The sequence below is a fragment of the Passer domesticus genome, chromosome 19 (assembly GCF_036417665.1).
Source record: "Passer domesticus isolate bPasDom1 chromosome 19, bPasDom1.hap1, whole genome shotgun sequence".
Lineage (NCBI taxonomy): Eukaryota > Metazoa > Chordata > Aves > Passeriformes > Passeridae > Passer > Passer domesticus.
In genome coordinates, this window is record NC_087492.1 from 3,651,180 (window position 1) to 3,664,455 (window position 13,276).

Here is a 13,276-nt window from a genome sequence, read left to right on the forward strand (position 1 = left end):
ATCCCCAAACCTCTGGGAATGGTAGGACAGCTCAGTAACAAATACTGAAGGGATGCACACACGTAAATCAAGCCATGAGGAAGATTTGAATCAATCCTGAGAGCTTCTTGGGAGCTGAAATGTGAGTGAGACTGGATGTAAAAGGCTGGAATTTCGAAGAGATGCAGTGGCAAGAGACACCACCCAGCACCTACTGATATCTTTAAAACTGCTTGAGCTGTTTTGAACTTCATATTTGAGAGAGAAATGGCTGAAACTTCTGCTCCACCACCAGCTTCGGCAAAAGTCAGGATAAAGAATGACACTATTGTACTGTGCAAAGTGTCATGGCTTGATCTGCTCGGTACAAAGGGAATGAGCTGAACAAGCTCCACTCTTCCATGACAACAGCACTGGATACTCCTTTGAATAATCCTCAAAAACTCAAGAGGAGCACACCATTTTCCATCTCTTTCAGGGCAGTCCTACAGAAAGACAGTGCTCTCTGCTACCTGGTCTTTATGCAGCAGCAAACAAAGCAAAGCAAGGCTTGGCCAGTCGTGGTTCTTCTGAATTAATCAGTCTGTTTGCAGAGTGTTAGTCATAGAGCCAACACCTTCACAGGTCAGCACCTCCTTGGGAAGGTTCACTTGTACTCCACCTAGCTTTACAAAAAGACAAGGAGATGGCTCCAGAACAACAAATGTGGTTTTGATAATCCAGCACTAATTATATACAGAAGCTTCTGTTCCAATAAGGCCCTTTACTCACTTAGCAAATGCAGACTAAGAGTAATTAAAATGTTAGCTTTTTTTCTGAATCATTAAGGGCCTGTTGGACTGTCTGGCCTCCCTGATTGCATTGTCTGTGGAACAGGCACAACATGCAACAGGAGGAAAGAGCTAAAAGGTTTAATGCAAAGATTTTGATCTATGTAATCATCGTGGAGAGTGTAGGAAAGCAACTCAGGTACTGATATTTGAGATGGAGGATAAGAGTAAGACCAAAGAGAAATAAAAATTACAAAGTACCAGGGAACAACAGATGTCTGTACTGAAAAAGCTACACTAGCAAAGAAGAAGGAAAAGCAGCAATAAGCATCTTGATCTGAGTAATTCCTAATTTAAGACTACAGAGACCCCCTGACATTTGAGCTGAACGCTTGGTAAAGGTTGGCTGATTTTTTTAGTTATAAATACTAGTCTAGAGATCTGGAGTGCAAAAAGCACCCAAGAAAACACACATTTGGTAACTTAAAGACAGTCTTGACATAATTACTTGCCAGTGGTTTAAATCTGCAGATGAACTATTGGTTAGACATTCTTTTCAAGGGTGGCCCCCAGAAGAGACTCTCCCATGGCAGGAATGTAACCCAATAGTAGAGACGACCTTATAGTTTGAAGCATCATCATTTAGTTCAAATTTTAGCATCTAAACAAGTGCTAAAAATCCAGGAAAGGCCCCAGTAAGTTTTGTAGTGGTTTTAAAAGAGAAAAATGTCTGCTGCACAATTAAGAAATGATCACACACATTTTATTTTCAGCTTGTTGGATTCACCTGATCAATAGCTCTGTTGTTTTCTCCTTACAGAGAAAGTCACATTTAATTCCTTCAGAAAAGTGTTAAAAAGATCAACTCTACTCAGTATCTGGTGGTTCCAAGCTCAGCACAGCCACAAGAACTGAATTTCAAGTTCACTTTGTCACAGCTCAATTCCATTACAGTGGAAACAAGGTCGCATTCAGAAGGTAAATGAGAGGAGATCTGATCAAAACCCTGTTCACAAAGTCGCATTGTGAATTTCAGCTGACTTTTTCTGCTCTTTATGGGCCTGCTCACAGACAATTCCTCTCTGAATAACAGCAAGAGTAGTTAAAATCTCTTTACCCTGAGAGACGTGCCAGTGTCCAACAAAGAGTCCCTCTTAATATTTTTGATGCTGTTTACTTGAATTTCCTGAAAGTTTTTAAACTAAAAATAAAAACTCAAGCTTGGCTATCCCTGCTTTGAGTAAAAGTACAAAAGTACAGAAGTACAAAAGCAGTGCAGGCTCTACTGTAAGAGGCAACTTTTGCTCCCAAATCTCATGACCCAAGATCCATCAGGAAAGTGAATTGGCTGAGTCGAGACAAGAACTGCTCTGTGCATGCCCAGCCTTTGCTCCCACAAACACAAACTTCTCTTTCTAATCTGCTCCAGAGTCCAGGAGCACCCAAGGGGCTCCACTGCTCCATAAGGCACCAAGAGAGTCACGAGGTGCTGCTGTGCTCACCCCAAAAAGAGGGACACAAACCCCATGGAATTGCCAACATTGGTGCAGGTCACAAGTGGGGTGGAATCTACCCCCGAGCTGCTTTGGATTTCTGGAGTACCCAGCAACCTGGCATAACAAACACTGAGCCATCCAAAGCAAATGTTCAGGGAAACTCTATATCCTACACTTGCTGGAATATCCCTATGGTAAACTCAACACTACTTTTTTTGGAACTGTTAATACCACTGGGCCTGCCAAAAACTTTAGTCACCTCCAAGTTATACCCCTTGTGTAGCCCCCACAAAAGAATGACTACAACTTTCAATGTGTAGCATTACCTCAAAATTAATCTGGTGAAAGTTACAGAAATAGATAATTCTCCCTTTTTAAAATGAAGTACCCCTACTTGCTGGTTTTAATGCAAATTTGTAATTTCCACAACCATCACAGCTCATTATTTAAAAAATACATAATTTTTGTATTCCTTAAGGGGAACTTGACTCTATACTTGTGACACTAGCACAGCAAAATTATTGGGATTTCTGTGTACTACGACACTTCCTGATTTTGTTTATTCTGGAACACTTCCTGCCTGTGCACCTGTAAAAACAAGATAGGATCAGGTATAATCATCTCATACCTACAGCTAAATCAATATTAAGACAAACTCAATTCTAGTAGTTTTTTAGACAACTGTAAAAAAAAAGAAAATCCATAAATATGACTTTTTCTGTGAAGAGGGACAAAATCACTGCTGTTTCACTGAAATAAGGGATTTTTTGTTTGATCTGGTTGGTAAGTTTGGAGTTTGTTTTTCTACCTCTTAGATCTGAAGCTTCTGCTTTCCAGAAGGCTTTTAGCAACTGCTGTGGGGAACATCCTTGGAGTTAATAACATCCCCCAGAACGTGCTGTTCAGATAAAGCAGAGATTTGCTTCAAGATAAAGCAGAGAAATAATCTGTCACCTCCTATGGCTGTACGAGGAATATTCCTGAGATAAATGACCACTAGCTGCACTAAGAATCCCAGAGTTTTCCTTGATTCTAGCTTGCAGACAAGGAGGTAATTCTCCTCAGCTCAGAAAGCAGCTTCCCAGCTAATCCAGCCCAGAAGTCCTCCACTCAGCCATTGCTGGGTTAACAGTGGTGATAAAACAGCTGTACTTCCATTTCTGGAAAATACAATTATAATGGATAAAATACCAGCGCTGAGAGTTTTGAGAAGTACAGGAAATTAAAAAGCAAACAAAACTAACCAACCCTAAATCTAACCATACCAACTCACTAAACAGTGGCTGTCAGTAGATGTGCTCCCCCATGCACAGTGGTTGTCACAACTGGATGTGATCTCTGACTCAAGTTAATGAAGGACTTTCCTAAAATCTCCTGGTCCAAGAATTCAATTGGAAGGAACAGTGAGAACCCTGCTCCCTCCAGACAAGTCAGGTGCTGTGGATCACTCTAAGCATCAAAATCTGATCTCTCCACAAGCACAAAAGATAACCAAATATTATAAGAGGGGAAATGCTTAATATCTGACATTTTCACAATTATCAGGGTAATTTACTCAGCCTGTTTGGCTGTCCAGGAGGCCGTGCTATGGACTGAACCATGGAACTGACAGAGATACCTGCATGGGGCTCCATCACCCTTCTCTTTCCTTGTAAAGAATGTTTGGCTGTCCAGGAGGCCATGCTATGGATTGAACCATGGAACTGACAGAGATACCTGCATGGGGCTCCATCACCCTTCTCTTTCCTTGTAAAGAATGTTTGGCTGTTCAGGAGGCCATGCTATGGACTGAACCATGGAACTGACAGAGATACCTGCATGGGGCTCCATCACACTTGTCTTTCCTTGTAAAGAATGTTTGGCTGTTCAGGAGGCCATGCTATGGACTGAACCATGGAACTGACAAAGATACCTGCATGGGGCTTCGTCACCCTTGTAAAGAATGCTCTAATTCCTTGTCCTTCCCACTGAGGGTGCAGAGCCATCACAGAGGAAAAGAAGCTGAAAATGCCTCTCCAAGCACTGCTGTGGAGGGCTCTGGGTCAGGAATCCAGGATCCCAACCCTCCAGTTCAGGAATGCTGCCCCACACTCAGCCAAAAGATGAGCACTGACCGAGCCAAAAGAACTTCTTTCCTCATGAATTCCCAAACCCTGCTAATCCAGAAAGACAGGGGGGAAAGGGATCACAAATGGAAACATGAAAGGAGGTTCCTCTTCCTTCCCTAAAAGGGCAGAACTTAAAAGCTGAGAGCTTATTTTTTTAAATTGTTTGCTTAATGCTTAATAGCCAGTTTGCATTGCACTGGTGTTACAACTGCCCTTTGTTTACTGAAATGTGATGGCCACATAATAAACCCAGTTTTATTGTCACTTCCAGCCTGCTTCTGTGAGGGGGTGGGGAAAGGACTCCAGTGTAGGCTCCACAGCTCATCCAGAGCATCAGAACTATCAACACAGGATGAGACACATCAGGAAAAGAAATGAGACAGAAGGGGAGAGGAGAAAGCTCATAACATAATGAGATATTTATCTATAAAACACTGCCCACTTCAAAGCAGGAAGAGCTTTAACTCTTTGGTTAAAAAAAAAAAAAAGCTTTTAATTAAAAGAGCAGTCAAAGATTTTCCACAGTCAAGCAGCCTCAAAGAAACTATGTGTGGAGGAGGCTGAGAGTAATTCTTAACATGATTAGTCCATTCTTCAAACTCAACAAGGTTTTATGAAATCATTTCTCAAGATCTAGGAGATAAGGACTGTGGAAATATCCTCAGCCCCTCAAAGAGGGGCTCTTCCCTTCTGACACCTCCATCCTGATCAGCTTTTGCTCTGGAAAAGCATGTTCAGAGCTCTGTGCCTCCCACCTCGTGGCAAAATAGATTGTAATCCTAGGAGCCATGGCTTTGGGTTAAACAAAGTTACTGCCATGGCCTTCAGGAGGCCTGACGTGGAATATTTCTGTGCATTGCTCTGGTCAGCTAGCACACAGCCTTCCATTAGACCAAGGTTTAAAAGCCTTTGAAGGTTTGAATGAATTGCACCACTTCTCTGGAACACTCTTTCCATTCAAGGAATGTCTCCAGACTGGGATGGACTGTGACACCACCACCTTATCCCCTCCCAACATTACAGCTGCCACTACATGCTCTGGGGAACAAGACTTTGAACCACTTCCCTTTGGTCAACGAATTTTTAAATGCTTTTTCTTTCCTGAAAACAACAACAACAAACAAACCAGGATTTTGAGAATTTAGCCTTAAATAAGAAAAATGCAACACTCTACAGCCTGCAATTTAGCAACTATTTCACATTATTGCAGAGACAACATCAGGGCTGTTGCACTCTGGAGGAGCTTTCCCAGCAGAGAATTCCAGTCCTGGAATGACTCCTGTTCATGGAATCTCATCCCCTCTTACCAGCTGTTAATTATGACTAATGAACCTCATGCTGAGTTGGTTCTGTTCTGCACAAGCACAGGGAATTACCTCTGGTTTATTTCAGGAATCATAAGTATTTTTGACTATGACAGTAAGTATTCAGTTATACTTTTGAAGGCCTTTCCTGTATTGCAGAGAACTTGGTTCCTGCCAACAAATTTATAATTTTCCACACCCTTGTGGAAACAATCCCTATAAAAGGGATTATATGAGCATAATTATTTGGTATCACAAGGATTTCCACATCTTCAGTATAAACACTGCAATGGCAAAATGCAGGAGACCTTTAGGGTGTGAAAAATACAAAAGAATATCCTCCAGATGCAGGGAAGAAGCCACCTTTACATTCTACATATTCCAGACTAATTAAAACAGATTTTTATCCTTAGTATAGGAGGGGATTTCTTAATTCAGCTGGGGAAAGAAAGAAAGAAAAGTCATCCAACATAAGTAAAACGTGTCAGAGGATTAACTGCACCCTGCCCCTAAAGCCATTTTCATTCCATACAGTAATAAATATGATTTCATTGAAGTTGCTGCTAAAATTCTTACTTGCCTGAGTAGCAATGATTTTTAACACTTAGCACCAAAGCATCCATCAGGACAGGAATGTGAGAGGAACAGAATTCTGCTCATGGGATATGGACACATTTGCTTTTCTCCTAACATTTTTCCTAAGCAACTGAATAAATTCCAACCAAGATACAAAACCCACAGAGCTGGTAACAAATGGAAAATATATGTCCCTGTTGTAGCCAACACATCCCTTACACATGCTCAGAACTGAACCATGCAAACTCATGTTAGCCCTGTGCTTTCCCAAGAGTGTATTTTTCCAGTGATGAATATAAAATTTGCCTGTAAGACCTTCAAATGTAAATTTTGCTGCTGATAAAAATATAGAGCTTGTTAGCTGTGTGCTCCAGAGCCTGATGAAAAGGGCAGGAAGCTGCAGCTCTAATTTATAGCCTGAGAGAGCCAAGCCATGATCACACAGCACACAAGGGCAGAGTGCTCTGCCTCAGAACATGCAATCCATACCTATTGATGCTTGTGGAAAAACATTTCATGAACTATAATAGATGGAACATTCCAAAGAGATCTGTGAACACATGCCTGCTTTGGATTACAGGAAGAAAAATGTTGATGCATGGAAAATCTAACAGTGTCTATTAACATCATCAGAGATCTCAGTTTTAGATCATCTTCAATCATCATGCTCAAATTGCTTGGAGATACAGAATGGAAAAGTAATAGAAAATAATGAAAATATCAAATATTTGTCCATCTTCTACTGTCAGTCTGTGAGAATCACAGAAAAATCCAATTAAGTTCTCCTCAAGCAATGCAGTACAAACAAAATCAGAGAAGTACTCTTGCCTCAGTTTTACAGTCTCATGTTGTTTTGAAAGCTACATTCCCTGTGGAAATCAGATTTTATGAAAAGTAAATTAGTAAAATTGCGGAGGAATTGAAAAGAGAAAAAAATAAGACAGATTATTTTGCTGAAATACTGGTAGAAGCTCCAGAACACAGGACTGCTTCCAAATAAACTGCTCAGTACCTCCAGGGCTCTGGCAGCTCTCAGTGGGAAGACCAAGGGGCAATACATGCTCAGATTTCTTTGGCCAGCTTTACATCTTCAAGATCTTGAGGAGCCAAACATATCCCAAGCAAAAAGAAGCAAACTTCTCTTTCTCCAAGGCCAGCATTATTCCCTTCTCCTTCCACCCCTTTCCCTCTTGCAAGCAGTTTAATGCTGTGTCAGACCCAACACAACCACAACCATCCCCTGGCTGTTTCCTTGTCACTCTGCAGCTGTCAAGCACATTAGCTAAACTAATGAAAAAATCATCAAGAAAATTAGCTTTTACATTTACTATCATATTAGATCTATCACTGGTAGGTCCTGAAACACCACCAGCCCTGGGGCAAAAGCACAATGCAGAACTCTGGACCCACTCTGACCCAAGGACAAGTTCTTGCTGACCAGCTCATTCAGCAGGATTCCCAGAAGGTCCCTCCTTTATCCAAAAATGGCTTTGTTTTGCTGATGGAAATTAATCTCACACAAAATGCATAAACCACATCCTGCTGCCTGCCATGCCCTAAAAGTTCTTCTTGTAAAAGCTGTCATCCTGCCCATGGAGAAAGCACTCCCACTCAGCACATCCTCCCAGCCAGGGCAGAAAACTGCTGGGAAGGCCCTGCAGTGTAGGAGAGTTTATTGATGATCTTTTCCACTAATTTAGCCTTCATTAGCCTTTCAACTTGGAATCAGGGCACCTCAGATTATCACTCAGATCATTCCAGAGGTAAGTTATGGCTGGTACACTCATGACTACATTCCTCTAGGAGGTCAGTCTGTGGCAGTGGCTGTTCTTGTTTCACTGGCCTGGCAGCAGAGGGGACACTGCCACTGACTGACGAGTTTGTCAGTCCTTCTGAAATGATTTCATCATGTCAGTCCTGTCAAGTCACCTCACGAGACCCATCAACAGAGCTGGCCTTCACTGGCCTTGGAAGAAAAACTTAAGTCGAGTAAAAATTACTCTCCAGGGGAAAATAAAGTTTTTCAATACCAGTTTAATCAGCATTGTGTTACTACTCTGAAAAATGAGAGCATTTGTAAACCCCCCATGCAAGAATGACTTGTGGGAGGAAGAGGTGACTAAGGAATTAAACTATCCAGTGGAGAGCAAATTGTGGTTTGTTGGCTCCACTGGGAACAAAAGGTCTGTGGCTCGCTGCCCGAGCTCCAAGAGGACATGACTTGCAGTCGGTATTTCCATGAAAGCTGTTATGTGATTCATTAGCTTTGCTGGCCCCTCTCTCCTCCCTCCCTTCCCCCCACACCATCATTAAACTCATCTGGTCTCTTGAGCTCTTGCTTGGCAGAAATGGTGTTCTGGCATCCAACAGAGTTAAAATGAACGGCTCCCATGTTTGGGAGAAAAAAAAGAGAGCACCCAGAAAAGATCTGACTACACACCCTGAAAACAAAGAACAGAAATGACAAGAACATGTATTTATACAAAAGCATTTATCTTGAAAGTCTCCTATGTTTTACACTGAAAAACCCCTTCCTTGAACTCAAATGAAGCCACCCCTGGGCCAGGACAAAACAGACACAAGAAAACAGATCAATACTGACTCAGTGCATGCACTGACACTTGATATTCTCATCCAAGCCATGTAAGCATGTTTTACAAATAAACACAATCCCAAAAAAAGCCTAACCCTTGGATAACCCCACCCGTCACCTTGTTCCAACAAGAGAAGTTAACATTTCCCATTCAAGCGATTCTTTCAGGAAAGTTTTTGTGGGTATTGAGTCATTTTTTTCCCACCTCTTCCCAAAGATATTCATCATCCATCACCTGCAGATGTTTAGAGGATAAACAACCCCCCCATCACCGTGTCAACCAGTGTCAAAGAACATCAGTGCTCCTGTGCAGAAATAACAGGAGGCCTCCCTGTTTCCAAGGCAAACTATGTTTGAAAGGCTTTCTCCCAGTAAATACCGTGCACTGGATAATTCTGGATTCTTCCAACAGCTCCCAGGAAATGTTCCAGCTATTCCACAGGTGCTCTGGCCTCTGTTTGTATACACTGTTTCCTTCAGCTTGGGTAGCCAGTTTCAAAAGGAGAAAACTAATTCTGCTGACAAACTGCTGCAATATTCACTCGTTTTTCACATAATTTTCTGTACTACTTTATAGGTGTTTTCATTCTAAAACCTCTACTGGTTTTAAAAATATGAATATTCAGAGCACTGGGATAACCAATGACTTGTAAGGAGCAGAGTTTTGGCAAAGAAGTGATGCAAATTTGGGTCACACACCACAAAGCCACAAAGTTCTCACCAATGACTGTAAAAGCTGTTTAAAGTAAGTTTTTAATTAGAAGCTAGGAAATGCCTACAGAATTTAATGCTATGACAAGTAATCCTCTCAAATCCTTGTTAGACACTCTTAGGAAGATGGAGATTAATTTGAGATGATACTGGGCTGTCAGTCTTGTCTTCTGTTCAAAACACTCCCAGCAGACACCAGCAGTGGATTTTCTTTCCTGTCTTCTCCTTGCCACAGTCCTTTGCTCAGTCAGTCCCAGTTCTTTGAGTCTCCTGTATTAATGTGTTAACTTTCACCTGCTCAGCTTGGAGACAATCATTTCCTTCCTGTTCTGGACAGCAATGAGCAGCCCACCAGAATTTACACTTAATAGGAAAACCCATTAAAGTACATAATACTCTCATAAACATATGAAAATAAATATTTTACTTGAAATGATAACCTATATCATAACAGGATCAGATTTTTAAAGGCTTCAGTGCCCACTGACACCAAGAGGAAGAACAAAGCTGCTCCCAGCACCCCAAGATGGTAAGTTTGGGGGTGAAAGACTTAGAGATGAGCCATAAAATGTCCATAAAGTTTCCTAAGAAGACAGACAAGATGACCCTGAATGTCATGATCAGGGAAACAGGTCAAATGGGTTGTCTGTCACTAAAGCTGGCTCATGAGCTAAATCAATAAAGCAACCCATTCCTGGGGTTTAGTCTGGTCATTCCAAACACAAGCTTACAAGTACCACAGTTGTTCAAGATGTTGGTGTTCCTGAATGAGACTGAATTAAGTACACCCGAGCAGAAACAGAACTCAGATACTACAATGTATCACATTCTGATGTGAGAAGCAGGTTTTTGCATCCCAGCTGTCAAAAACACAAACTCTGAGCTCCAAAGCCAGAGCTCTCACACACAATAAGGACTATGTTTGTCAGATTTTTTCCTTTTTGTCAGCAGGAATGCTCCTGACTCTTTTTCATGGTTAAACATTGGAGTTTTGAGCACATAGTTCAATACAAAACACTGTTTTTCAGTCCTACTCATACCTTATGAACAGTGAGGACTTTCAAACAAGACCTAGTACAGCCTACACTTAAAAACTGAGAATAGTTTAAAAACTGCTTAGGTGCAACAGAAGTATAACTCTTTCCTCTTCAATAAAAAAAGAAATCAACTGAAAACAAAGGATGAAAGAGATTTTTCAAACCCACAAGGGGTCTGCACACTCATTTATCATCTGAGTTAACAGCAGTAAGCTGTTCAAAATGGCCCTGCAAAATCAAGACTCCAACTGATCCGAAGTCAGCAGTGTGTCTCCCCAGGCCATTATCCAGTTCTCCCTTAGTTTATTATCAGTACTACCCCTCCTAAATTACACTTTTAGCTCCAGCAAAACTTCGCTGGCTGGCACTGGCCAGCGGATTTCAGGGGCTGGGGATGTAGGCAGCCACATTCTCCAGCCTAAAGTTTAACTTTCCCTTAGGGCAGCATTTCTTCTGGTGACTGGATACTGGCAGCTTTTGTGTTCTTCATTAGCCCGGTGATTAACATAGTGCTAGAGAGTTCTCACTACACCTCACTGCTGCTCCAGCACTCGCTGGCAGATCAGATCTGTTGCGAGATCCCCGAGCCCTGGCTAACAATTCCACAGATCAGATACATTTGTGTTTGCTCTTAGAACAATACCTACATATCGACCCGAAGTCATAGAAACCCCTGCTCGAGCAATAACAACTTTAATGGGATTTTGTGAATGAAATTCCCATGGCAACAGCAAGAAACAGAGTGCCAAGAAATACAACCGATTGCGGTTTTATGTGTGTTAGAGGGCTCTAAATTCGGAAAGAAACTGAGAAATAAGCAGTAGAAAATAGTGGACCTCAGGGTTTCACTCAGCATTTGAGAAACAAGTAAAATAAATCAGAAGGCAACCGAAGCAGCGCTACGGCATCAGGAACAAATTAGCAGCAGTGCTGGTGTACGGTGCAGACATTTGGCACACGGGGAATGCGATCTACCTGATAGCAGCTCTCAGCTTTCTATGAAATCTGCTCCTGATTAACATGCAGAGCACTACACTTCTGAAAGGACAATGGTGGGAGACCTTCCACAAAGGCATCATTTTAAATTCTAAGGCCTGGAAAATTTCAGGCCTCAGGCCACGAACAATGGTGAAGGCTAACACAGCCAAGCTGCAGATCCTGACAAGTTCTATGTACATCACTGCACGGGCTTTGTAACTTTTTAGCTGCATCATGCAGAATATGCCAAGAAAAAGAAAAAAAATCTGTCAGCGAGCAGGGTGCCTCCCTTGCAGGCATTCTGCTCCAAAGAATTCCTTTCAGAAAAGCTCCCGTAAGGACCGTGCTGTGATCACAGGTACAGAACGGCAATAAAGCGCATTTCCAAGGCGAACAGCAGCAGTGTCCCCGGCAGGCTGGAAGCCAGCAGCACTGGCTGTGACAGCCCCGAGAACAAAACGCCATCCCCGCGGTGCCGCCGCCCCGCCGCTCGCACACACCTTGCTCGTGCTCCTCCGCTCTGCCCGGCTGGTTGCCCATCTCCTCCGGCCGCCCGGCTCCCGCCGAGCTCCCTCAGGCCGCCGGTGCCCCGCTCATGCCCGGGGCCGGCGCGGAGCCGCTGTGGCCGTGCCCGGCTGGGGCAGCCCCGGCGGGGAGCGGCAGCAGCGCGCCCCGAGCTGCTGGCGGCCGAGCCGCGCTGCGGCCCCGCCGAGGCGGCTGCGGCGCCGCCTCCTCGCTCAGCCAGCCCCGCTCCGGCCGGGCTGGGCGGCAGCGAGCGGGGCAGCGCCGGGGGACACCCAGCGGCCGCCGCGGCAGCTGCAGCTCCGGCCGGGAGCCGTGCTCCAGCACCGCCTCGAGCGGAGCCTCCCTGCCCCGGAACGGCCGGGGAACAGCAGAGAGACCGATCCGGGCGGCGCACCACGGTGTTTCTAAGCTAAAGCTGCAACGTGGCTAGAGGCGAAGGAGGACAGAGACCCTCAGCAGCCAAATGCCTCCAAAGCAAAGCCAACATTAATTTTTCCCCAGTTCCACCACTCCAAGCACGCTTCCCGTGGAGCAAACAGACCCTGCCTACAGATCTACCCACACTGCTGAGCAGAGCACTGACATGTCTGGGCAAGGGCAGCTCCAAACCGTCACAAAAACGAGGGGACCCAATTTCAGAAATGCTCAGTGTCTCGTGAAAACATAGATACCCAAGGGATGCTGAAATGGAGACTGGACTCCTCTGAAAACCTGACTGTGACTGTGAGCATGAGCCCTTTCTGACAAGTGCCATCCATCAGATCTCCTCTGATATCCTCTGGGGCTATTCCTGGGTCAGCCGAGCACCCCCAGCTGCTCTCAGCCTCCACTGGTGCTGAGAGCAGCACAGCAGGCTCACATCCCTATTATGTTAAACATTATACAGCATTCAATGAATACCATTAAAATCTATTTCTCTTTATTGAGGTAAGGATATGGCATTTTATTCCTAAAAGTCTATTACAGTGATTTCCAAATTTCCCCTTATGCTAATAGAACAACAATCAAACCTGACAGCCACTAGCATATCTAGACCTGCAGCCACAAACTGCAGAGATTTCACACCATTTCTCTATCATCAATATTTTTGCCTGTGACTGGCACTGCAAGAGCAGCTGCATAGGCCAGGCCCACCCAGAGCCTGGCTAACAGCACAGCTTCCCAAAAAATCAAGATGCTCCACACTCATTGGAGCCCTG

General features: G+C 43.7%; 1 protein-coding gene across 10 annotated transcripts in view; it reads right to left on the bottom strand.

The window, feature by feature from the left end:
* The window catches only part of SPECC1 (sperm antigen with calponin homology and coiled-coil domains 1), an 88,114-nt gene that overhangs the window by 43,185 nt on the left and 31,653 nt on the right, over positions 1-13,276 (bottom strand). Inside the window, exon 1 of one of the 10 annotated variants that reach the window (XM_064394582.1) lies at positions 12,053-12,273. The exons of the other annotated variants lie outside the window; for them this stretch is intronic. Coding sequence (XP_064250652.1) covers positions 12,053-12,092 — 40 coding nt within the window. The 5' untranslated portion in view covers positions 12,093-12,273. Of the gene's footprint in view, positions 1-12,052; positions 12,274-13,276 lie in introns of those variants that run through there. 10 annotated transcript variants of the gene reach the window in all.